Raw genomic sequence first — 26,182 nt, 5'->3', positions numbered from 1 at the left:
TGGCTTCGATCCAAAATACGCCTCAAATGGAGTCATCCCTTCCACGGCCGAAGTAGGAGATCGGTTAAGGATGTGGACTGCAGTAGCCACAGCCTCGGCCCACAGAACCTGGGGGGTCTGTCGGTGCTCCATCATGGTGCGCGCCATCTCGATCACACTGCGGTTCTTCCGTTCGAGAATACCATTTTCTTGTGGAGTATTCGTATTGGCAAACTCCTGGTGAATTCCTCTATCTGCACAAAACCGAGCAAATTCATTAGAGACAAATTCACCTCCCTTGTCGGATCGCAAGGTCTTCAACTTCCGGCCTGATCGGTTCTCCTCAAAGAGAAGCCAATCCTTGAAGTGCGAGAAAGCTTCTGATTTTAGTGCCAAAAAGTAGGCCCATGTCATCCTGCTATAGTCATCCACGATCAGCATGAAGTACGAGCTCCCACGCAGGGACTCATTCCTCATAGGGCCACATAGATCCGTAGATACTAACTCCATCGGTGAAGTAGACCGCCGCGAAGCGGTGTGGGGAATGGCATCCCTATGCTGCTTCCCCTTTATGCAGGAGACACATGGCTGCTGGCTCACCACTATATCCGGCAACCCTCGAACAAGCTGTCCCCGTGACGCCTTCCGAAGATAGTCATAGTTCAGGTGACCAAACCTAGCATGCCATAATTCAGACTGTGACTGTGAGGTAAGAAGAAGAGTAGAGAGGGCAGTGGAAGACTTCAGTTTGTAAATGCCGTTCTCCTCATATCCACATGATAGAACCTTCCTCGACTCACGATCAAGGACTCTCACTGTAGAACTGTCAAATTCCACCAGAAGACCAAGGGAACAAATCTTATGGACTGAAAGGAGATGGTACCCCAAACCTGGTACATGCAAAACCTCTGAAGTATGGGTGCCACCTCGTCCATCCGGAATAAGCTGCATCTTACCCCGACCTGCAATAGAAACTGAAGAGCTGTCTCCAATGAGAACCTGCCCACGCGAAGGTCGCAGCTGGGCAACACCATCCGATGAAGGAGTCATGTGCCGTGAGGCACCACTATCAATAATCCACTCTCGAGATTGAGAAGCCGCCATCGCAGCATCAGAAGCATTCGGAGAAGCGTCCTCAATGACAACTAAATGTAGAAATGCAGCTGATGAGGGTGCAGCCACCGCTCCAGAATCCTTGGTGTCCTTCTTCTTGGTGTCCTTCGAGTCTTTGTCAGGGCAATCCTTCTTCCAATGGCCAGTCTTTCCACAAATATGGCATGTGGAGTCTTTGTCCTTGTCCTTCTCCTTGTCCTTCTTGGACTTGTTATCCCCCTTCTTCTTCTTTTGGTCCTTCCCCTTCTTCTGAGAGGCTTGACCTGTCAACGCCTCCGTCTTGGAAGCATTCTGTCCCTTTAACTGTTCCTCTTGGTCCAAGACCATAGGAACCAACTCCTCCCATCGAAGAGTAGACTCGCGCCCTGAAGCAATAAGGGCAGAGTAAAATGTACCGAATCGTGGCGGCAACTGGGACAAGAGTGTAATCGCCATGTCTTCGGAGGAGATCGGCTTCCCCGCATTCTGAACCTGCATCTGTAGCTGCCTTAGCTTGTTAATGTGTTCCCTTAGCGAAGAAGACTTATTGACGGACAAGGTCCGCATCTGAACCTCCAAAGAAACCCTCTTCATCAGGGTCATCCGATTGTACATTTGATCAAGCTCCAGCCATATCTCACGAGCCACCGTCAAGTGCTCGATGTGAGCGATCACGGCTGTAGTGCATGATAGAAAGAGAAAGGATCGAATCCTGGCATTCAGTTTGTCCCAATGAGACTGGGCCCTGGCCAACTCCGTACGAGCATCGGAAGAGAGTTTGGACTCATCTCTTACCGAGGGCCGGTCAATATCTTCCTGTACCAACTCCGCCAAATCATAGGACTCTAGAATGGCCAACATCATAACGCGCCAAATGCGGTAGTTGTCGCCGTCGAGCTTCTGATCTGTAGGAAGAGCCGGTAGGACAGGCACCTTCCGGTCCATAATCGCCTGGAACTCCAAGTCCATCTCTGTAGACATCTTTACCTGCAATGCCTTCTCAAACGCAAAAGCAGCCCCCTCTGACTGAGTAGACTCAGCCTGCTAAGGCTCTTCAGCGTCCCGTAGCTCCTTCACCCGCCGGAGGCGATGAAAAAAGCAAAACCTGCACTTTTAGTTTGAAAACTCAAACTTTCTCCGCGACAAACAGCAGTAAACAGCAGCAAATCCACCACCTGTACTCCTTTCCTGTGCGCCCACACTCGTTTCAGCCTTGTTCCAAGGCGCAGCCCTCCTGTCTGCCCTTAAACGCAAAAAACGCAAATTTGTGTCGCGATGGAAACTCCTCTTCAGGTTGATTCTGCGCTCAGTCAGCCCTCAAACACTGCTCTGATACCATGTCAGAGTGCAGCGGTGCGGAAGCGTAGGACTGAGAGAGAGAGAACGCAGAGAGAGAAGGGAGAGAAAGAGACAGTGTACACTGAAGATCTGCTGTATAAAGAATGCTGAATACAAAGATATACACGGGCGCAGTGCGCTGGACTGCGTGTCTCCACCTCGACGATGCGACCTGCTGTCCACCTCGAAGTCTGCTGCAGTCTGCACTGTCTGCTGTCAGAAATCTGCGAACAGAGACAGAGATCTGCACGGCACCGGTCTGTAATCTGCGACAGAGAATAGTGGGCAGACTGCTGAAAACGTCAGCAATAAATAGGCGAAAAATCACCTAGAACGGGGCTCAAAACTGGGGCGCAGCCTGGAATAAGTGGCTGCAGGCAGTCGGACTGCCACGTGGCAGTCCGACTGCACAGTCCGACTGTGCAGCAGTGCTGCTGGTCCGACTGCTGCAGCTGGACAGGCTATGATCAGGCTATGATCTCTGACAAATTTATGTTGTCGGTTAGGGTCTAAAACAAAGAAACTTGAAATTTCTCAGCCTCTGGTGATCTCAATGTTGTAATCTTCGGAGCAAGGTTGTAGAAAGGTTGGGATATGAGAGAGAAAATTCAGACTTTTCTCACGAAGAACTGAAGAAAATTAGTTGTTTACTACTGTTGCCTTGTCTCAACAGCTTGTAGATGTTGTCTCTTGCTATTGATTGGTTTTTTCCTATCTTTGGTTGCCTCAGAAGGTTCTTCAATGGTTGTAGATCAGACTAGCAACACCACCCCCTCTCTCTTGCAAGCTGAATGCACTAAATTACCTCTCTCCAGCCTCTTAAAACGTTTTTCAGTCTTGCATGGGCATTTTGGATAAGTGGCAACCTTCTCAAATGGTTTTTCCAGTAGTATCCATAATTAAGTATTATTTTTCAGTCTTTAAATACTGAAAATTAATCTAATAATTATTTCAGTACCTAGAAAAATAATTTGACTTGCCAATAATTAAATTGGTTGGGCAACTTGCATTTCTGAATGTCTCTGCGTCATCTTTGACTATTAGATTGACATTAGATACTATTAAATATTACTTCTCTAGTGTCACTAATTGACACTTGTGGCCAAATGAATGACCTAGGCCAACAACTAGCTCCAGATATCACCAAGTACTTGTGTGGCATAACTTATAGCAACTTTTGCCTTTGACATCTTGTGATGTACTCGGATCTCGGGCTCATAAATTTACTCTAACCCCAATTACATCTCACAAGTGCAACATTTACTTAACCATGTGATTAAAAATTAATCCACATGTTAAAGTGAGGTTTCAAAAACACATGTTCTCATGACAGCCCTTCCTTGTAAAATCCTTGCAATTCTCCTCAATGGCACTACCAGATGCATCAAAAGTAAAATAGTGGACTGGAATTTCCACAAGGCATCATTGCGCACTACTGCTCAACCATTCAAATGCGCAACACATATTGAAAATCACCAGTCAATCATAACATAATATAAGACTCACACAAAATCTCAAAAATATTACCAGATTATCATGTGACATTTCGATTTCTCATGAGCTCAACTCATCTGGCAAAACCAAACCATAGCATAGCATAACCAAGCATGAACCATGGCTAAAACATTAATGGTATCACAACATATGTTGTTGTCCATGGAACCATATGTAAACCATTGAAAATTGAGCATAATCTGATCATAAACTGATCACTTGTGGATCTGAGAATTGATCACAAATTGTTGCAAATGTGACCTCAAACTGATCACAAACTCATTGCAAAAACTGATGCAAAATTGATCCCAAAAGTGACCATAACCGTTTCTTAAGCTAATTAAAAATTGAGTTGAAACTAATTAGAATTTTTATCTTAAAATTGAGGCAAAATTCATGCCAAATTGATCGTAAGTTGATGCAAAAGTTTAGTTCCAGTGCTTGGGTGAAACTCATACTCATTTGCATACATCTGACTATACTAAGCAGTACTGTCAGCACAATACCTTGGATGTATGTTGAATACATATAAGATCCACTACATACGAGAGTTGTCCGTAAGTGGAGGAGTAGAAGTGCTACCTCCCCCTTGAGCATCAGGCAATAGTTCGGATCCTTGCTTTGCTGAATTTGATGGAGCTCGAATTAAAGTCGGCTCTAATTGAAAGGGCATCTAGGTGAAGATGCAACAACTGAGGATGGTTTGCTAAGTCATCCTCTTCCATCCATTTGGCATCCATTGGTGAATAATTTTGAAATTTCTCCAAGTATCTTATGGAAACTTTACTTTTGACCTTTCTTTTCTTATGTGCCAAAATTTCAATTTGCAACAATACATAATCACCCTTTGCAAACTGCAAAGCATGTCTGTGGCAATCAACTGTCCTCTTTTGCTTTTCTTGCGATCTCTGAAGTGCATATTTTATCTTTGCATAAGCTACATCCAAGTTTTTCACATAATGATCAGTCTCAAAGATCTTATCCTTAGTTTGTAGGATAAGTGGTATGTCCTTGCCATCCTCAACCATCTTAAATGGAGCCAGTGGAACTACACAATGTGTTGTTGTAAGCAAACTCAACCAAGGGCAAATACTGCTCCCATTGTGTCTTGTGGTTCGAAACATAACAGCTCAAAAGATCTAATACTGTGGAATTTGCTTCCTCAGACTGACCATCTATATGTGGATGGAAGGATGATGAGAATTTCAATGTGGTAGCCATATTCCCAAACAACCCTTCCAAAATTAATTGGTTATCCAAGGGTCTCGATTGCTAATGATTGACTTTGGCATACCATGATACTTAAAAGACGTGCTGCAAAAACAATCGTGCCATATGATCAATCTTTATTTTCTTGCTCACCGGAATAAAATGGGCTTGTTTGCTAAACTTGCAAATAATAGTCCACATCCCATTATTCCTTATCGGTGTCCTAGGAAACTCAATAATAAAGTCCATCGCAATGCATTGCCAAGGCCTATCTAGAATAGGCAAGGGCTGCAACAGACGCGGCATCTTTTGCCTATCATGCTTTACCTTTTGACATACGATGCACGTCCTAAGAAACTGTTATACATCATGCCTCAAAGGTGGACCAAAAAAAAAAAGCTCCATTGCCTTGACTGTGGCATCAATATCTCTAGGTCGTGCATATGGATGAGTATGAATTTCAGTGATAACTTTGGGCCTTAACTGCTTTGTGACACACAATCATCCATGCATCATAAAAAATCCATCTCTTAGCACAAAGTGTTCATGCTTTTGGCCATTGCAAAGCCGATCATAAACATTAGCAAAGTTCGAATTAGCAACATATTGGTCTTTCATGGCATCCAAGTCAGCGTGATAAACCATGTTGATGGCTGAAATTTGTGGCTTACGTGACAGTGCATCAACCACACAACATTCTTTTTGCTATCAATATGAACAATCTAAAAGTGAAACATAGAAAGAAAATTTGCCCATCTCATATGCTTCTCTAATAACTTTGTCTGTGTCAGGACTCAGAAAGTATCTCAAGTTTGATGGTTTGTCTGCATTGTAAAATCAGTCCCTAAAAAAATAATATTTCCACGTACACAATGCATGAATTACAACCAAGATTTCTTTCTCATAAACCTGTAAATTCTTTTCTGCACTGTGGAGAATTCGGCTCTCATAAGCCACAACATAGCCATCTTGCATAAGAACAGCCCTAATGTGGTACCATATACATCACACTGAACTAGAATGACTTCATTAGATTGGGCAACACAAGCACAGGATGTGAAGTCATCTTTTTCTTCAACTTTTCAAACGTTGAAATTTTTAGTGCTATCCATCTAAATGGCACATGCTTCTTCTACAAAGCATGCAATGGAGATGCAATTTCAGTAAACCCATGTATATACTTCCTATAGTAAGAACATAAGCCCAAGAAGTTGTGGATCTCATGCACATTTCTCAAAGGTGGCCATGATCGTATTGCCTCAATCTTTGCAGGGTCCATGCAAATACCATCAGTAAATACAATATGTCCCAAAATGTGAATTTTATATAAAAAGAATTCACTTTTCTTATCATTGATAACCAACCTATGCTCACATAGCTAATTGAATACAATGTCCAAGTGTCTTCTATGCTGTCTCCTTCTTTGAATAGACAATCATGTCATCAAAGAAAGTGCCCACAAATCCTCTCTGTGGTATAAAGATGTGATCCATCCTCCAATTGAAAGTGGTAGGAGCGTTTGTAAGCCTAAAAGGCATGACAGGAAACTCATATAGCCCAAAAGATGTTCTGAAGGTTGCTTAGACATCCTCGGTCTAATGCGTATTTGATGATTGACTTTTCAAATCTATATAAGTGAATATGGTTGCCCCTTGCAATCTATTCATACCTTCATTGATCTGAGAAATCGGAAAGCGATTCTTTATGTGACCTTGTTCAGATCACGATAATCAATGCACATACGCTATGAACTATCCTTTTTCTACACCCAAAGCACTGGAGAACAAAAAGGAGACGAGTTGGGTTGAATTAGCCCTTTTTCTAACAGCTCATTTATGTAACTCATAATCTCTTCTTGTTGGGCTGCATGGACTCTGTAGGGTGGCTTATTAGGTGGGCTACTTCTAGGGATAAGATTTATGCCATGATCTTTTGGCCTTTTAGGCAGTAGCTGCCTTGGAAGTGAGCGAGAGAAGCAATTAGCATACATTTTCAGAAATGACTTGCGATCCTTCTTTAACTTAGACATGTTTCCAACATTCTCACTATCATCTTTATCCCTAGTAAAAACCAAGTACGTTGAAATATGATTTTTCATTACTTTAGAAATGGTAGCTGTAGATACAACAGGTACAGATTCACCTTTCAACTTTACATCTAGTGTGAATACCTTTCCCTTATGTTGAATACTGATCCTCTTTGCACGAGAATCAATCAGTGCATGCATACGATGATACCATGGCATACCAAGCAATATATCACAACCCTCAAGTGGAGCAATGAAGAACTCTTCGTTGTCCACATATCCTTGTATATGCAACCTTGAAGCTTTCTAATGAGCGGTGTGACGGGCTCGCATGGCTTTTACATGCCATTCCAACTTTTCCCATGGGTCCCATCTCATCCTCTATGATGCTTAGACGGGCTGCTATGTCAACAGAGATGAAGCTCATGCACCATTATCAAAGAAAATCAATGTATATCCCACTGATGTTTTGGGCTTCTTTCCTTTGGAATCCTCTTGATTTTATGATTTTCTAGCTTGTTGCCTATTGGGACAATCCCTTGCAATGTGTCCCTCCTGTTCACAAATAAAACATTCATTTGCAGTCATCAATTCCCACTCTCAGCCTTGTTTAACTTTTCATTCGGCTTCTCCCCACTCTCTAGGAAGTCCGAATCCTTTCCACGCAGCAAAGCATTGGCTGTAGTAGCAGTCTCAGAGCTTAGACATGCTAGACACGGTGGTTTTAATGCAAAAATCCTTGATTTCTTTGGGCAGCCCACAAAACATATTTTTTCACTTGCTCATGAAGGGGTACGGAGCAATAAGAAGTAATAGGCAGCAATGCATCCCAAAACTTTTTATATTGCTCCAAATTCTTACATTTCTTAGCATCCAGCTTATTCCAAGCTATCATGATGTCCACCTCAAAGGTACTTGTCAATCAAATCGATGCAAACATTTTCTTGAATTGTACCCATGTTGGCGGTGCTCTACCTTGCATCAAAAGAGTGGACCACCACTGTAATGCATTGCCTTTCAAGAAAGTGTTTGCCTTTCGAATCTTTGAGGATTTAGTGAAGTTTCCCCCTGAATAGGCTGCATCAAATTGCTGAATGAAAGTAAAAGCTTTCAATCTATCTTGTGCACCAATGAAGGACTCAAACTTCACTGCTTTTCCACCCTCATCATAGTCTTTTATTGCCCCTTTGGGTGCCAAGTTGTCATACACTTCCTATTGCAAAAAGGGTGCATTTGCTGAATTTACATCAAAACCAACACCAAATGGAGCATTTTCATGACCAACATTGATTCCTTGAATCCCATAAGCTTTTTGGGATGCAGATGTAGTATCAAACATGTTACTTTGTGCTCCAGGCATCAAGCCAATGCTGCTATACATAGGGTTTTGCATATTTCCAGCCATACCCGAATACATTGAGCCTTGCACACCATGCATTGGTTGCTATATACCATAAGGGTTTGTGCCATACATTTTCATATGTGGTCCTTATCCAACCACAGCATGAAAAATCGTGCTTCCACTAAAATATCATGGTTGCTCCATCATATTATGCATGCCCAGCTGTCCAAAATGCTTTGGATTGGCACTTTTGTGATGGCCTTGCGTTTGCATTCCTTGCCTCGTAGGTACCAACTGTTTTGTTTCATTAGCATCTTTCGGAGTTTCAAATGGGTTTGGCATTATCTTCGGTGCATCTTGCTGTTCCGAAGGCGTAGAAGATGTCGTCTTTTTCTTCTTCTTGCCTTTGATGTTCTTCTTCGGAGCATTCAAAAATTGGGTAAATTGAGGATCCTTTGCCAATTTGGCAAAGAGATTTGCTATTGTCCTCATTCGATTCTTGGATTGGTCATAAAATTCCTCTTCACTTTGCTGGTCATCAGCCTCCTTATGCCTTGAAGGCCATGCATCTTGCCCAATAGTAACATTTTCAGCTTGCTGTCCATGGTTTGAGCCTTGTCCAAGGTTAGACATTGTATTTCCTTCATTTCCATGTGAATGTCCATACTGAGAGGCATCATCACTGCTTGAGTCCATCTCACTGTATAAAGGCATATTGCTGTAATTTCTCAGCTGAGAGTAAAAATCAGCATTAGCACAAAGCTTTGACTTGCAATTAGGTGCCTTGGGCCCACCAAATCAAGGGATTGAGTGGTGTCCTAGCAATGGAATCATGAAACCAACCTTCCTTCCGTGGATGGGTGGTAATTTCCTTATTACAACTTAGTTACAGTTGCAACATTTATTACAAAACTGAGAAATGCAAATTAGCTTACAGTCTTGGACAATGGATACTCTATTGCCCCCAAAATTAGTGCCCCTTTTAGTATTTCTTTAACTTTATTGAGGAAGAAGTTGATGCACAATGGGATCCTCCCAATCCCTTTCGGTATTCCAACTCCCCTTGCCGTTCAAAATGGCTAGCAAGTCTTCAATCTGATTTGCCCCTTGATTTGGATAGTCAATTGGTATTCAGCCACTTTGATGGAGATGGAAAATGCCCCAAATTCATTGATTTACTAGTCTCTCCACTTGAATTTGATTAAAAATAGCTTCAACCCTATTGAATCCAAGTCTTGGAGCTTCCAAATTTTGGCACGCTTCTTGAGGTTGTTGTTAAAGCCTAATTTGTGCTGCAAGTTAGGGTTTACAGTAGAGAAATTTGAAATTTCTCATCCTTTGGTGATCTCAATACTGTTCTCTTTGGAGCAAGGTTGTAGAAAGGTTGGGAGATGAGAGACGATGCTGAGGAGAGAGAGAACTAAAGAAAATCTGTCATTTATTGCTGTTGCCTTGTCTCAACAACCTGTAGATTTTTCTTTTTGATTGGTTTTCTCTTGTCCTTGGTCGCAACAAATGAAGTTTAAGCCAAAGGATACTATTTAGTCATTCTTGCTTCATGTTACGCAAGTATAGGATCAGCTTCGGCACATGTAGTCCACCCTTCCAGAGGCTCATCTTATGGAGACTATGAGACTATTTTCGACAAGCTCCCTTCAAAGTCTAATAGAGTGATCAATGCTTTGCGGACCCAAACATCATTGACGCCAATGAGCTTTATATATATATCCTTGATGCTACTTGAGTATGAGGCGTCTTTGCGGTTATAGGGAAGGCTTCCATCTCAGTATGGTGGCTCCAATGAGGCTTTTGCAGTCTCAAAGAGAGGTATTAGAAAAACGAAATCAAAGGCCTAGTGTTATCACTATGGTAAGAATGAACATTTACGTAAGGATTGCAAACAATTAGTGGCCTCGAGGAAGAGGAAGGAGAGGAAGAAGCAACAGGATGCACATGACTCTTCTGAATCATGTGCCTCCTCCAACTCCGACTCCGACTTGGATCCTCTGGCCAAGGCTCAAAAAGGGTCATCTTCTTTGGATCGCAGAAAGATAGTTTCTCTTGCCACTCTCTAATATAAGTCATGTGATAATCTCTTATGACTCTCTAGTGCCAAAGAGAGAGTGTAAGAGGATGGTGAGGTAGAGCATGTGAGCCTAATCTATATAGGTATACAATGCATAGGTTCCAAAAAAACTTCCTTGAGGCATCGACTAGGTGTAGTCAACTCATTAGTGAGTTTGGAATGTGCCTTAGTGAGACAAGTATTACTTAGTTATTTAGGTATTTTTTAGTGGTCATTATGGTGATTATTTTAGCATTTTATGTTGGCCAACTAGCAATCCCGATCACTTTCTTGGCAGTATTATATCCTATATATTTGGGTTTCTCCTCCACATTAAGTCATTCATCACTTGTTGATCCAATGCATGCCCTATTAAAGAGAGAGAGAGCTGGTGCTAGTGTCCACGCAGCCAGTGACTCACTACTGTAAACAACTGTCTCTTGTTTGGTATATTGATTTTATTTCTCGAGCACATCTCTAAGTTCTTCTTTGGAATGATCTTGTGTTTTTTGTTTCCTTTCTCTTCTATCTTGTGTTCGGTAGCTTATTTCAACATTCTTTTATGCTTCCATTTTTGCATCCACTTCCGACACCTCTCATCTTGGGTCATTGTATTCTTGAATTGTATGCAAAGGAGTGTGTTTCAAGTTTTTGCCTCGGCTACATCTCGACTTGGAAGTTTCTATTAGAAGTGGTGCAACAATGGAAGCATAGACAAGTGTTGAAATAAACTGCTGAACACAAGACAAAAGAGAAAGAAATCAGAAGAATGCTACAAAGGAAGAGAACTCAGAGATGTGCTCGGGAAATGAAATCCATACACCAAACACGAGAACTCAAACAAAGAGAATGAGGGAGAGAGAATGAACAATGTGACTACAATGGCTGAAGGTACAAGGCTGCCATAGTTAACCCTAATACGCAGCTCTACGCATCAATGTGGGCGCTGAATAGTAGCAAGGGGATGAAAGAATGAGGACTAGCTAATCACAAAGGATCAATGATGGATAATAGATCATGAAAATGGGAGGGTAGATTGCCTATATATAAGCGAATAAGAGGGAAAACCCTAAAAGTGGTCAAGCCCAAAAAAAATAGCCAAAAGTGCACAAAAAGATATGCACTAATGTGTCCTTCATCTAAAGTGTCTAAAACACATAAAACGACAAAGAAATACAATGTTAGAACTTTTAATGATCTTGTTTGATTCAAACTAAGGCTCACAGGCAAGAGATGATCACACAAGACACACATGATTGCTAATACTCCCCTCAGATCTTGGATGTGGTGGAAGGCCAAAGGAGATGTAGATCCGAGGGTGTCAAGAAGAGTGCCAATGCTTATATAATTCGTCGATGAAGAAAGCCAGTGAAGGAGCAATATCCTATCTCCATATAAACATCCAATCAAATAAAAGGCCACCAAAGGGCAATGGAAACGGAGAGCCCTCGAATGGATCACTTCAAAAAACTCTAGTTGGGGATGGGTGAGCCAAGCCTCTAGCCCAACTATGAGACGATTGTGAGGAATTATTGAAGGTGCTAGAATTTGCATAGGAACACCAAGGACCAAGGGCCAAGCAACAAGGACATAGCAGCTGAGAAAGTCGTTTCTTTGAATTTGAAACTTACGAAACGTTTCTTAAAGTACGAAACGTTTTTGAGTGTAAAAAACATGGGCGTTTTTTTTTTAATCGTGAGTTGAAATCCAAAACATGGTTTTTTTAACAATAACTATTGGGCAATGTTAAACATGATGATGATGATATGTAATGACTCGTAAGGGCTCAAGATTTTGGACGAGAGATTGGTTTTTTGGCGATTTTGTTTAGTTATTGGACTTTGCCAATCTAGTATCTATTATTGTCTTGAGAGTTGAATATTATACGACTTTAGACTCATTTATGAGTTATTTATGATATATTATAATTCATTCTCGATTTTGACATTTTGTCACTTTGTTTTGAAATGAGAATCATGATGTTGCTGTCAGATGGGAGAGGATCGAGGTGCAGCTGAAGTGCAGTAGACAGTGTGAGAGTGAGAGACAGAGTTGAGCACGACACCCAATGCAATAGTACTGAATAGAGTGTAAGCTGAAAGTACAAATGATAACCCTTATACCTTAGAGTTATAAGGGGCTGTTCACACCCGAACACAGTAAGTGCCCATAAGTGTGCACCACAAGCACATACAAAATAGTACACATAATCTGGGGGAAAAAACCTCTCCTACCGAGAGTAAAAAGTGCCCCAGTGTCCTAGTGATCACCCGCACACTCCCATATGAGCGTAGGCGTAAGTAAGGCGTGTGAGATACCCAACAAACCCCCCTGGAGTGAAGAGTGATCAAGTGTACAAGGATCATCCGCCACCAAAGGGCGTCAAATTCAAAGCATCGCGAAATGCTTCAAATTTGTCTCGTGGAAGAGCTTTGGTGAAGATGTCTGCCACATTGCTGGTGGTAGGACAGTAGACAAGGCTGATATCACCTGCATGTAGCCTCTCTCTGACAAAGTGGTAGTGAATCTCTATGTGTTTCGTGCGAGCATGAAACACAGGGTTCCGTGCCACTGCAATGGCACTCTGACTGTCAGTATATAAAGGAGTAGGCTCCGTAACAGATACATCCAAATCAGCAAGTAAACGTCTAAGCCATACGCACTCAACTGCAGTAGTGAAGGCTGCCTTGTACTCAGCTTCACATGACGACGTGGCAACAGTGGATTGTTTCTTGCTAAGCCAAGAAATGCATGACGAGCCAAGAAAGAAACAATTGCCACTAGTGGAGTGACGAGTATCAAAATCACCAGCCCAATCAGAGTCACTGTAAGCATGTAACTGCAGTGGTCCCCCCTTGGCATAAAGCAATCCAAGAGCTCTAGTACCCTGCAAGTAACGAAACACACGCTTCACAGCTTGCCAATGCGACATACGAGGCTGATGCATGTACCTGCTCAAAACTGAAACGGCAAACTGTATGTCTGGCCGAGTGTGGCATAGATAGATGAGACATCCCACTGCTGGAGCATAAGTATGGATATCAAACAAATCACTGTCATCATGTAATGACAGTTTGAGCCCAGGTTCCATGGGTGTACAAACTGGCTTGCAATCCTGTAAGCCAAACTTCTCAAGAAGTTGCCCAATGTACCTTGACTGACATAATCCAATGCCTCTAGCATCATGTACAAACTGGATGCCCAAGTAATAGTGCAAAATACCCAAGTCAGACATGTCAAAAGTTTGCTGTAAATTATTTTTGAATGCTGAAATCTGATCAGCATGTGTTCCAGTGAGCAAAAGGTCATCTACATATAGACACAAAATCAGCATGGATCCCCCCTCTTTATGTACATAAAGGGTAGACTCAGATGGGCTGTTTACAAACCCCTGACTAAGCAAGAAAGCATCTATCTTTGCGTACCAAGCTCGTGGAGCTTGTTTCAAACCATATAGAGCTTTTTTCAGCTTGCATACTAAATTTTCTGAGCCTTCAACTGCAAAACCAATGGGCTGCTGTACATACACTTCTTCCTGAAGTTCCCCATGTAAGAATGCAGTCTTTATATCCAGCTGATGCACTTTCCAACCAAAATGTGCAGCCAAGGCAATCATAGACCGAATGGTCGTCATACGGGAGGTAGGAGCAAAGGTCTCCTCATAGTCAATGCCCTTTTTCTGTGCGTAGCCTTTAGCTACCAGCCGTGCCTTGTACTTATCTATGGATCCATCTGCATTCCTTTTCAATTTGTAGACCCATTTCGTACCAATGGCACGCTTGCCACCTGGCAAAGACACCAAATCCCAAGTATGATTCTTATGAATAGAATCCAATTCAGCTTGCATGGCTGCCATCCAATGCACACTATGTCGTGCATCCTCAAAACATTCAGGCTCCTCATTATCATGAGTACATGCTGCCATAACAAACTCCATGGAATGTGCTGAATCATGCAGTCGAGTTTGCCTTCGAGTACGACCAGCCAAGGGTGTTTCCAAATGACTATCTCTCATAGTCTGCGTGTACCATCTAGGCACCTGTCTTGCTTCCTGACTGTGTACAAGTTCCTGCTGAATTTCAGTTTCAGCAATGTGCTGATTTACTGCATGTTCCATAGGAGCATCTGGCTGAACATTAGGTTCATTTGCTGAAGTACCAGCTGAATCACCAAATGTGATGGGCAGCAGCCCTTCAAAGACATCACGGGCAGCCTGATATGTATCAAAACCAGCCAAGGATAATTCTGATTTTTCATCAAATACAACATCCCTGCTGACAAAAACCTTCTTGGTCACGGGATCATAGAGTCTGTAGCCTTTGCTTTCGCTGCTATATCCCATAAAGATGCATTTTACAGCCTTGTTGTCCAACTTCTTTCGAAGTACCTGTGGAATATGGGCATATGCAAGACACCCAAAAGTACGGAAGTGGCCAACAGAAGGTTTGCGGCTGTGCCAAGCCTCAAAAGGTGTGACGGTTTTCAAGGCCTTGGTAGGACATCTGTTCAAAATGTGGCAAGCGCACATGACGGCTTCCATCCAAAAACTATGAGGCAAACTCTTTGCCTTCAGCATACATCTGGCCATCTCCATGAGTGACCGATTTTTCCTCTCTGCTACCCCATTCTGCTGTGGAGTATATGCAGTAGTGTACTGATGGATAATGCCCTTCTGCTGCAAATAAGAATTCAGCATAGAGGACATGTATTCCCCCCCTCGGTCCGAACGGAGAGTCTTAATCTTGCAACCAGACTGAGTTTCCACAAGTGCACTGAAAGCCAAAAATGCATCATACACTTCTGACTTCTTTTTCAAACAGTAGACCCAGCACAAACGTGTAAAGTCATCAATAAATGTTACAAAATAGTAACAACCACCCAATGACTGTGTCTGCATGGGCCCACAAACATCCAAATGCACAAGCTGTAATCTGGCTGTTGCTCTAAAAGCAACATCACGGGGAAAAGAGAAACGATGCATTTTCCCCAAAATGCAACCCTCGCATAAATGCTCAGGAGGTCTCTCCAAGAGAGGTAATCCATCCAACATCTGAGTACGCTGTAATAGCATCAAGCTGCCATAGTTTACATGCCCCAAACGAGCATGCCATAACTCTGCCTCTAACATAGTAGGAGTAAGAGTGGATGCCAAATATGCAGACTGATCTACCGAAAGAGCATCCAACTCATATAACCCATGACACAAAGAACCTGTCAAGACCAATGTCATGTGTTCCTTGTCACGGACCATGCAACGGTCATCATCAAAGGTGACCTGCAAACCACAACGTGCCATAGAAGAAATGGAAAGCAGATTCTTCTTAATGCCAGGCACATACAAAGCATCCTGTAGGCGGAGAATAGAGCCATCAATGGCTGTAAGCTGAATCTCCCCAATACCACGAACAGGGTATGATGCATTATTAGCACACTGAATAGACTTCCCAACGGGAGGTGCACCAAGAGAAGCAAACAAATCTCTACGAGATGTGATATGCCGTGAAGCACCACTGTCAAAGAACCAAGTGTCAGCATCTTCTGTAGAGCTAAATGCTCTATCAGCCCAAGAGACATCATAACTGCAAGTGTAAAAACAATAGTCCCTGTCTGCAACAAAGGACGCGGACTCACTAGCAGTGGAAGGAGCTGCAGAAACAGACATCCCTGACTCCTTCTTCTTCTCTTTGGCGATGCGCTTCCTGCACTCAGTGATGTAGTGGCCAGGCTTCTTGCAGTAATGGCATTTTCCTTTCTTGGCTTGCGTGCCCCCCTGTTTCTGACTTGTCTGTGAAGTGTTATTACTACCAGAACTCTGCGAAGCATTTTTCCCTTGGCTGTTTTTACCCTTCTGCCTTGACATAAAAGCCTGCTCAGAGGCTATACCATCCACACCACTGTTCCGTCTAGTTTGCTCCTCCTCTAGAAGCAAACTGACAAGCTGAATGAAAGTGATGGGCTCTTTCGAAATCCTCATAGTGAGATTCAAGGCAGTATGAAAAGCCAAGTAAGAGGGAGGCAGTGAATTCAATGTCGTAGAAATCAGCTGCGCATCTGAGTAGTACTCATCCACATTCATGAGTTGCTCCCGCAAGTCCTGAATTTTGTTGAGATGATCCTGCATAGAATCACCCTCATTCATCTTTAGAGTCTCTAGCTCTTTTTTCAAGAAAGAGATGCGAGTCTCATTCTTTCCTGCAAACGTCTGCTCCAATATCAACCAAGCTTCTTGTGAAGAAGCTGCTGAACGAATATGAGGAATGATAGAACGCTGAACTGCCAATGCAATCAGCGACATAGCCTGTGCATCCCGTGTATCCCAAGTTTTCTGAGCTGCAGTTCTTGGGGGAAGTGGCTGAGCGGGGTGAGGTGGAGGGGGCTGAGGTTGCCCTCTTGCACGTCCTCCTGGAGGAGGAGTAGCGGGAGCCACAACTCCCGGTCGTGCTTCCTCTCCACTGACATAATCCCACAAATTTTTGGCCACTAATACATTCTTCATCATGAAAGACCAAAGGGAATAATTGTTCCCATCCAATCGGTCTTCCTTGGACACATAGGTGAATACATCTCCTCCCTGATTTGCCATTATTTCCCAAAAGGCAATAGAGCAATGTCAATGCAGTCCGGGCTGGAAATCTGCAAATTTCCAGAAATTGCAGCAAACACAAGTCTGCAATTAATGTGCAAAGGGTACTGTGTCAAAAAAAACTGTCACTGATGCACGCTTCCCAAGGTGCAATTAGTGCTCAGCAGCACTAAAACATCAAAAGCCCCAAAATTTTCTGCCCAAAATTTCTGTCACAAATGTCTGTTACAAAAGCCCCAAAATGTGCATTCAATGTGTCACAGACAGACACAGCACGTTTCCCAATGTGCAAACAGTGCAGTGCAACACTGTTATGAATAAATCCCCAAAATTTTGCCAAAATCTCTGTCAAAAACAGTCGGTCTGTGACTGTATCAGCAATTTAAATGCATCTGTCCTCCAAATACACAAAAGCCCCAAAATTTCTGACCATTCAGTCCAGAAATTTGCATGATATTTACTTTTCCAGTAGATCTGTGCCAAACGCGTGTGAACCGCCGCTTCCAGAATTTTATTCTGGGCTGGAATAACAATAATTTTGAAAATGTTACCTGGGCGTGAAGCAGACTGGCGTGTGCTGGTTAGACAGGCGGCTAAGGTGGCGAGCAGAGCTGACGTGGAGTTTGGCGGGCAGTTTGGCGGCGCAGATCAGTCGCGTGTGACGGGTCCGTTGACGAGCGGACTGTTTAACAATCGCGAGCTGCTGACGTGGACTTTTCAAAACGGCGGGCTGACGGGCTGCGCATGGTAGGTCGTCTGGCGGGCGTCGTTTGACTTAGTGCTGCTGACGTGGACTACAAACGACTCAGGACAGTCGAATCGTGTGGCGGGCGAACTGCAGGCGGACACTCGAGTAAAGGCGACGCACAGAGGAACAGCGCCTGGGCAGGGCGAGTGCAGGTACAGGTGGCGTCTGGGCAGGGCAGTGTTGCGCGCCGACTGTTGGAGCTGCGCGCAGGGCAGATGCAGAACAGAGGTGGCTCGAGTGCGGTCAGGACTGCACGTTGCAAGCAGAAGCTAAGCTTAGAACTGAGCTCTGATACCAAATGTCAGATGGGAGAGGATCGAGGTGCAGCTGAAGTGCAGTAGACAGTGTGAGAGTGAGAGACAGAGTTGAGCACGACACCCAATGCAATAGTACTGAATAGAGTGTAAGCTGAAAGTACAAATGATAACCCTTATACCTTAGAGTTATAAGGGGCTGTTCACACCCGAACACAGTAAGTGCCCATAAGTGTGCACCACAAGCACATACAAAATAGTACACATAATCTGGGGGAAAAAACCTCTCCTACCGAGAGTAAAAAGTGCCCCAGTGTCCTAGTGATCACCCGCACACTCCCATATGAGCGTAGGCGTAAGTAAGGCGTGTGAGATACCCAACAGTTGCAACTTGACTCAGTCCATATTGTAGATAGGCTATTTACATGTTAATTTCAATTTTATTTGTATGATATGTATGAATCATAATGTTTGAGTTCTAAAGTATACTATAGCTTGTTCAAAGACTAACTTTGACATAAGTGACAAGTCAATAATGGATCATGGATATGTAACATATTATTCTCAATTAACTCTATTAGCACTCAAGCTCAATTGGCCATTCTTTGTTTAAGAGAGAGTTCCATAGAGATTTAGAAGCTCTTTTCCTAGTTCAAACTATTAAAAATTTACTATATAAAAAGACCTGCATTTCTTATTTTACCTCCTCTTGAAAGAAACTTACGAAACACGTTTCTAACGTTTCATTTCTAAACGTTTTTGATGTTTTTGGCTGCTATGAGTAAGGAATGGTGACTCGATGACAAATAAAAGGTATCGTTGCATTAAAAAAAAGGCCCAAAGTAGATTGGAAATCTTGAATAAAATCCTCACGATCTTGGGAAGTTTCCTTTTAAACACAAAGGTTGAGGAACTCCACAGCCACACTATCGATATCATTCCTCTTTAAAAGGGATGGGAGGTACGAGGGAACCACTAGAGAAGATGGTGGGAGAGGGAATGGAACGTGTGGGGTAAACTGTGTGACAATAGAAAACTGCCTCGGAGGGCCCTACATAATGGAAGGAGAATGAAACATAGATAGCCCCATCTTGCCGACTTGTCTCAAAAGTGGCTCCTATTAAAGAATCCCCAATAAAAACGATCGGCTCATTTAAACACAAAGGTTGAGGAACTCCACAGCCACATTATCGATATCATTCCTTTTTAAAAGGGATGGGAGGTATGAGGGAACCACTAGAGAAGATGGTGGGAGAGGGAATGGAACGTGTGGGGTAAACTGTGTGACAATAGAAAACTGCCTCGGAGGGCCCTACACAATGGAAGGAGAATGAAACATAGATAGCTCTGTCTTGCCGACTTGTCTCAAAAGTGGCTCCTATTAAAGAATCCCCAGTAAAGACGATCGGCTCAATGGATAATACAAGTCATGAGTCTAGGAAGGCCATAAACTAACAGGAGAGGGAAGCCCAAGTGAAGAATATATAGGGCCTGAGAAACGAAGCTCAATGGATGGTTAGACAATAGAGGTAAGATGCCAACACTACTAATAGGCATAAAAAAAATGGCACTAGCAGTGACGATACTCTTGGACAAATGGAAAATCTATAGCAAGTCATCTTGGGGAGTCGTAGGACTCGATGCACCACTAGTAGTGAGCCAAGGCTGCTTAGAAGAAGAGAGTTAAAGAAGGCTTCTCCATCTGATAAATATGTAGAAACATTGACTGAATGAAAATAGTGGGTGACAAAGTAGAGGTAGACGAAGGTTTCCACGTGGGATATTGTCACCAGGTGGTGATACTTTTTGTAGTTGCTTTTCTTATTTACTTATATAAATATTTTATTTTATTTTTCTTTAGTTGCTGTTGCTTTTTACCCCCAGAGTTCTCTTGGATTAAGCCGAGATCTTTGCATGGCCAGAAGAGGCAGCCATTGGGACAAATTGGACTAATGGTTTGTCTGAGCCTTGGGACCAGATTGAATAGGCACGGAAGAATAGAATGCCAGTGGTTTGGGACTGTGTGCTTAGCCATTGGAGATGGTGCAAGACAATGAGCCTGGCCAAGACAGAAGACACACATGTGAGAATACCCATGGAATAAAAGTCACTATAATTGAGCCACATTACACTTTTTGATGTGGTTGCAATGATAAAAGTTGCTCAGAACAACTTGAGGAATGCAGGGGTCACCATCCCTAAAATTTAGGGAGTTACTATTTTTGGGCCCCAAAATTTGTTTGCGTCATTATCTTTGTTTTTGCACGAGGATTAATTCTCTGGTTTGTGTCGAGGTTAAATTTTGCACTAATCATGGAGAATTTCAGACCGGAAGGTTTAAACGAGAAAATTGTTATCTGTATGCCATGTGGCACAAATGAGAGAGAGAGAGAAAGAGAGAGAGAGAGAGAGAGAGAGAGAGAGCATTAAAAAAAACGTAATAGGCATGAGGGGCAGATCTGAGAGTGAAGTTTTGAGGAGTTGAGGGCCGATTGCTGCAAGTACATGAGCTATGGAGAGTACTTCTTCGTCTCTGACTCATGTACGGAGGTAGAGCTTGCTCTCTCTGGTCAACTCTCTCTCTATTCTCAGAGGAAATGCTTTGCATGATCTTCCCGCTATCCTCAGTTGATTGGATCATTGATTTGGCTCCTCAACACTCGTGTTGATCTTTATTTTGTTGTTGGTCTCTTGGCGGGGTTCATGAGTGAACCTCAGACGGTGCATTGGCAGGCTACCCAGAGGATACTTCGGTATTTGAGGGGGACATCTGATTTAGGGATTCATTATCCAGCCGGCACAGGTGGTTCAGATCTTGTACTTGCAGGTTGGAACGACTCGGATTGGGCTGGTGATGTGGACCATAGGCGGTCTACTACAGGCTACTGTTTTACCTTGGGTGCAGGTGTTATCTCTTGTAGTAGCAAGAAGCAGCCCACGGTAGCCCTTTCGTCTACTGAGGCGGAGTATCGGGCCCCGTTTTCCACCACATGTGAGGTTGTGTGGCTTCGGAGATTGTTGGAGGAGCTTGGTTGCCCCCAGACTCGTCCTACTTTGCTGCAATGTGACAATGAGAGTTGCATTGCCTTGGCACGAAATCCTGCTTTCCATGCCCGGACGAAGCACATAGAGATCCAGTACCACTTCATCAAAGAGAAGCTTCTGGATGAGACCATCGCTGTGGAGTACTGCAAGACGGAGGACAATCTTGCAGATTTGTTTACAAAGGCGCTTCCCCAGGCTCTACTTCGGAGACATGCCAGATTCCTTAGGCTTCTGCCCCGTCCAGGCTCTGAGAGGGGGTGTTAGCGATATCAGATCCCTAGCCGTACAGTACGGCAGACTGGTCGGACTGACCAGTCGGACTGCTACGTGGCAGTCCGACCTGTACTGGTCAGTCGGCTGCATTTAATGCAGCTGACCTGCATATTCTGGGCGCATTTTGGCTGGCTATTTATAGCCGATGTTCTGCACAGTTTTTCACAGTTCTGTTCGCAGGTTACAGGTTGGAGATCGTGCAGACTGCAGTGGACTTCGAGCTGAACAGCAGGTTGCATCATCGAGGTGGAGACACACAGTCCCGCTCACTGCGCCCGTGTACATATCTGCATATCTTTGTATACAGCACACTTTATACAGCAGATCTCCATCTTCCACTGTCTCTTTCTCTCTCTCTCTCTCTTCTCTCTGCGTTCTCTCTCTCTCTCAGTCTTGGTCCCACGCTTCCGCATCGGTGCACTCTGACTAGTAGTGTATAGCAATGTACAGAGTATGCTCCTCTTGCATTCTCACCTACGTATACCTGGCTTGCTCAAGAATGAGCTTTATAATGTGAAACCGACAGAAGACTGCTCACGACGATGTGTTATTGAGGGCAATGGACTGAGGAAGTTATACAGGTGAAGAGAGGATAGCAGAGGCATGGAATAGTTGTCTGTAGAAGCACAAAATAGGGCAGCCTATATACAGGAGGAGGAGAAGCTGAGATCTGGCCAACTTCTGCCATTGAGGGCCAACTTGCTGCAATTGGCCGAACTGCTGACATAAATGCCAGAAATGGTCCGATCAGCTGCTGACTGATCAGCCCAGCTGCGACCTAGCACTCAACTAGAAATTTGCCTCCAACTTTAGCTGGGAATGAAGAGAAACAGGCTGGAATGCACACACATGACACATGCCAGAGCTCCTCGTCTTGTTAAACTCTGATGGAGATTTGCAGCCAGGAGATGACAGCACGAATACGTTGAATGCTAAAAGTGTATGCTCACATCTTCATTGTCAGTTCTGTTTTTCCTGATTGCCTTCATTCTACTCCTCTCTTTTCAGTCTTCCTGTGTCGACTCATATTTTGACAGCTTTTGAGGACCTAGTCACCTAGTGATCCGAGTCAATGGCCAAAGCTATAGGTCTCCATCTTTGATGTCCAAGGATGTAACAACTAACATAGGCCAAGTTGTGTAAAGCTGAAGTCTAGCAGTCTAGGCCCTCCTTGACGAATTGCATTGTGCTTGTTACATGCATGGCCATCATCTAGCATTCTCTAGTATATAAGAGCAGGGTATCTCTGACCGGTATTTGAACCAACTCCACCACCAGGAGGAAGTCTCAATTGTAATGCTTAATTGCATAATCCTGCATTGTAACTTTTGGAATTCCTCACCTTGTACTTTGAACCTATGGAGAACATGTGAAGACATGTACAGCATCACTGTGACTTACATTTGTTAGTTGGGTTTTCTGTGTTGTGTTTGTTTTGGAGAGTGTAGAACTGTTAGAATGGTTGTTAAGCCACTCGGATATGGATGGTATGTGCAAAAGATTTGAAGCTTATGTGTACCTCTTTATGTGCACCCTAGAACGGGACCGTTTCCACACGGTCAATACATAATTTGCTGTGCACTGACTTTGGTTATCTGTTTCTTGGTTATTATGCATTAAGCATCATGGAAATGTCCAAATCGGATTGAGAACAAAAGGTTTTGAGGACTCAAAAAAGTCTAGAGTTCCAAATTTCTAATGTGCTTGCAACTTGCTACTGGGTTGATTTAATAAACAAATTACTTGGATCAACAATTTTGGTCTGACATGGTTGCATACTGACTTCTTATGCTGGACTTTTGAACTCCAGGTAATTACAGCTCTAAAAGCTTCAGGTGGTGAGGGAGCAGTGCTGCAAACTCTAGCAAGAGCTCGAGATACATATCGAAATCGAATGCGTGCAAATGCTGCTGCAGATGAGCTTGCTTCATTGTTTGCCGAATGTGCCATTGTTGAGGCCGATTCGAGTGTGGTCACCAATAGTTTTTCACAGCCATTTGCACCACCAGTGGAGTTTGTACCACATCCTTTTAATTCTGAACCTGCAGATGCTATGGATAGCTCTACAGGTGGCTCTTCAGGTGGAGCACCAATACTAGCAGAGAGTGGGAGGTTGCAGATTGTACTCGATGCATCTTTGGATGGAAGTAGTTTTATCTGCTTGCAGTGTGGCGGTCTAGTTAGTAAGTTACGTAGAGATGAGCATATAGCTTATTGGTGCTCTCATACCCCTTCTTGAGGTTATTGCTTCTCCGTGTTTTTACAAGCCCAGCAAGATGGTGCTGCTATACCCAGTTATAAAGTATGCTCAAAAAGAAGTGTTTATAGCTGTCTATTTTATGTGGAGTGCATGTCAATCAGGATAGTGCCTCAAGTTCCAAGAAGGCAAGAGACCGATGTTGCAGAGGTGGCTGTGAGATGCAAGTCAACAGCAAGTCTGTAGTTTGACATTGGAAAAAGGAAGCCACTAGTGCTCCTATCTTCAGGTGGGGTTACTAGTTGATCAGCATATTTGCATTGAAACAGTATACTATACTGTTCGCATTGAATGCACCTGGAAGGGAATTTGTGGACTCTTGAGCTGGAAAAACTATATGCTAAATAAAATAGTATACTGTTCAGAATGAATGTGTTTAGAAGGGGGTTTCTTGACTGAGCTGGAAAAGGAAATATGCTAGAGTTGTGTTTTGCAAAAACCGTCTCTTATGAGCAAGGATGATCTGCAATTTGCAAATTTTGCTTCTGGTTGACCGGATCTATTGTTCAGCAAAAAGCAATCTTTATATTTGTGAAATAGTGATTTCTTGTCTACTATTGGTCTCTTGGTATCCTAATATTCGGCTTTACAAAAGTTTGAATGTACTGGAATCAGTTAGTGCATGCTTACTTAATGGAAATGTCCGAGCGGTTTAATCTTCTCAGCCCTGTAGTAAACTTGGGTGTCAGTTTACCTCTGTGCCTATATACAACTGCAACTAATGAACACAATTTGTGTTAGTTGCTCATGCCTCCACTTCGAGCATATGAATTGTAAGACTACGAATTGTAAGACTACGAACCTGTTCCCACCAGGGTCCATGTTCTGAATTGTAAAACTACGGACCTGTTCCCACCAGGGTCCATGTTCTGAATTGTAAAACTATGGATCTGTTCCATGGCATCTTGATTTGCAACTGGTTTCTGGCGTATAATGTTTCAGGCCATGGGTGCAGGTATGGTCCAAGAAAGTTTGCAACCAGCTCACATGTGCAGACAGTTTACAATTTCCCTTTTGGTAGCATAGTTACCAACCCTTAAGAAGGTATATTTTTTAAATTTTCCAGATCTATCACATGTGCCAAAAAGGTCTCTAGTGCGAACTGGTTGGGGATGACTGTTGGGATGGTGGGAATGGGTCCTATATAGCATACACAAGGGGGGAAGTATGTGAAGGTGCTATGGAGGTAGTGAACGTCTTATCCTAGAAAATTTAGTTTCTTCCAAAAACCATTGCACATGTTTCTATTGGAGAAGGAATTTGCTCAAAAGCCTTGTTTAGCGAGGTTTTCAATTTAGAAACAAATCATACAAAGGCCATCTAAGCTAAAACTAAGTCGACACATTTAGCCAAGTGCTTGTTTTTGAATGGTTTGGAGAAATATGCTTTACTACTTGCCCAGAAAGCATAGTTAAACAAAAAAATGCATTTTTTAAAAATTAGTCTTCTATATAATAATTAAGATCCAATGATTGAGATACATGTTACTATGGTGTATGTCATAATCAAGTGGGAAGAGGAATGGGATTGGGAAGAGAAATGCAAGTTGTTTGGTTTGAATGTTCTTTAGAGTTGGTGGTTGTGTTGCAAGATGTATGCAAGCTCATGTTAATTAGCTCTTTTGAATTGTTGGCTAGGTTTGATTGTATTGTTGAGTAATATATAACTTGCTTCTTTGTTGTTTCTAATATTGGTTAGATGGAGACATTTCGCAATGGATTATTAGAAAATGTTAAATTTTTTTGCTTGTTGAGGATTTAGAGGTATGTCTTTGGTACATGACAAAGATAAGAGCAGAGACACATTTGATGTGCATATAGATATTTGGGAGTTTACGTAGAATATATCTCTTGGTGACAACAAATATTTAAATATTTTAAAACTTTTAAGGTTACTATTGAAATAGAACTAAGCTTGAAAGTTAAGTGCTTGAGGTTAGATAAAGGAAGATGTTGTTTCTGGTGAGTTCAATAACTTCTTGAGGTCTCATGGGATAAAGAGTTTATTTGTAGATATATTCTATATCAAAAGGGTGTTGTAGAAAGAAGAAATAGATATTGTAAAAGTTACATAAGCATTGATGGTTGAAAAAAACATGTCGATATATTTTTTATTTGAAGTTTGTATTGTTTATATTTTAAACAGAACTTTTACAGTTGTAGTTTATGGAATGATTCTTAAAGAATGCTTTATAAGTAATAAACTCAATGTGTCAACTTGAAAGTGTTTGGTTATATTGCATGTATATATGTATCAGATACATTACAAAAAAATATATTTTTATTGAATATTTTTTAGAGAAAAAATGATATTGTTATAGCTTTGTTACATATGAATTTAGAGTAGAAATTTTATTACAGTTGGTATATATCTAGTGGTGATGTATTGGATAATGATGATTATGATAGTTGTGTATAAATAAAAGTAAGAATCGCTGAGCATTAGTGAGTTAGAAGCATCATTTGTACTATATCTAT

The 26,182-nt window shown here is 42.5% G+C and overlaps 1 protein-coding gene across 1 annotated transcript in view; it reads left to right on the top strand.

The window, feature by feature from the left end:
- Positions 1–24,570, top strand: part of LOC148020237 (uncharacterized) — a 40,248-nt gene extending 15,678 nt beyond the window's left edge. The window contains exon 2 of the mRNA XM_087700566.1: positions 23,259–24,570. Coding sequence (XP_087556692.1) covers positions 23,259–23,687 — 429 coding nt within the window. The 3' untranslated portion in view covers positions 23,688–24,570. The remainder of the gene's footprint in view (positions 1–23,258) is intronic.
- The last annotated feature ends 1,612 nt before the right edge of the window (positions 24,571–26,182 follow it).

Source organism: Lygodium microphyllum, chromosome 19 (assembly GCF_053477565.2).
Source record: "Lygodium microphyllum isolate KBCC chromosome 19, Lygodium_microphyllum_v1.1.10, whole genome shotgun sequence".
In the NCBI taxonomy this organism is placed as follows: Eukaryota; Viridiplantae; Streptophyta; class Polypodiopsida; order Schizaeales; family Lygodiaceae; genus Lygodium; species Lygodium microphyllum.
Note: the sequence above shows the minus strand (reverse complement) of the source record. Positions and strands in the feature narration are given on the sequence as shown.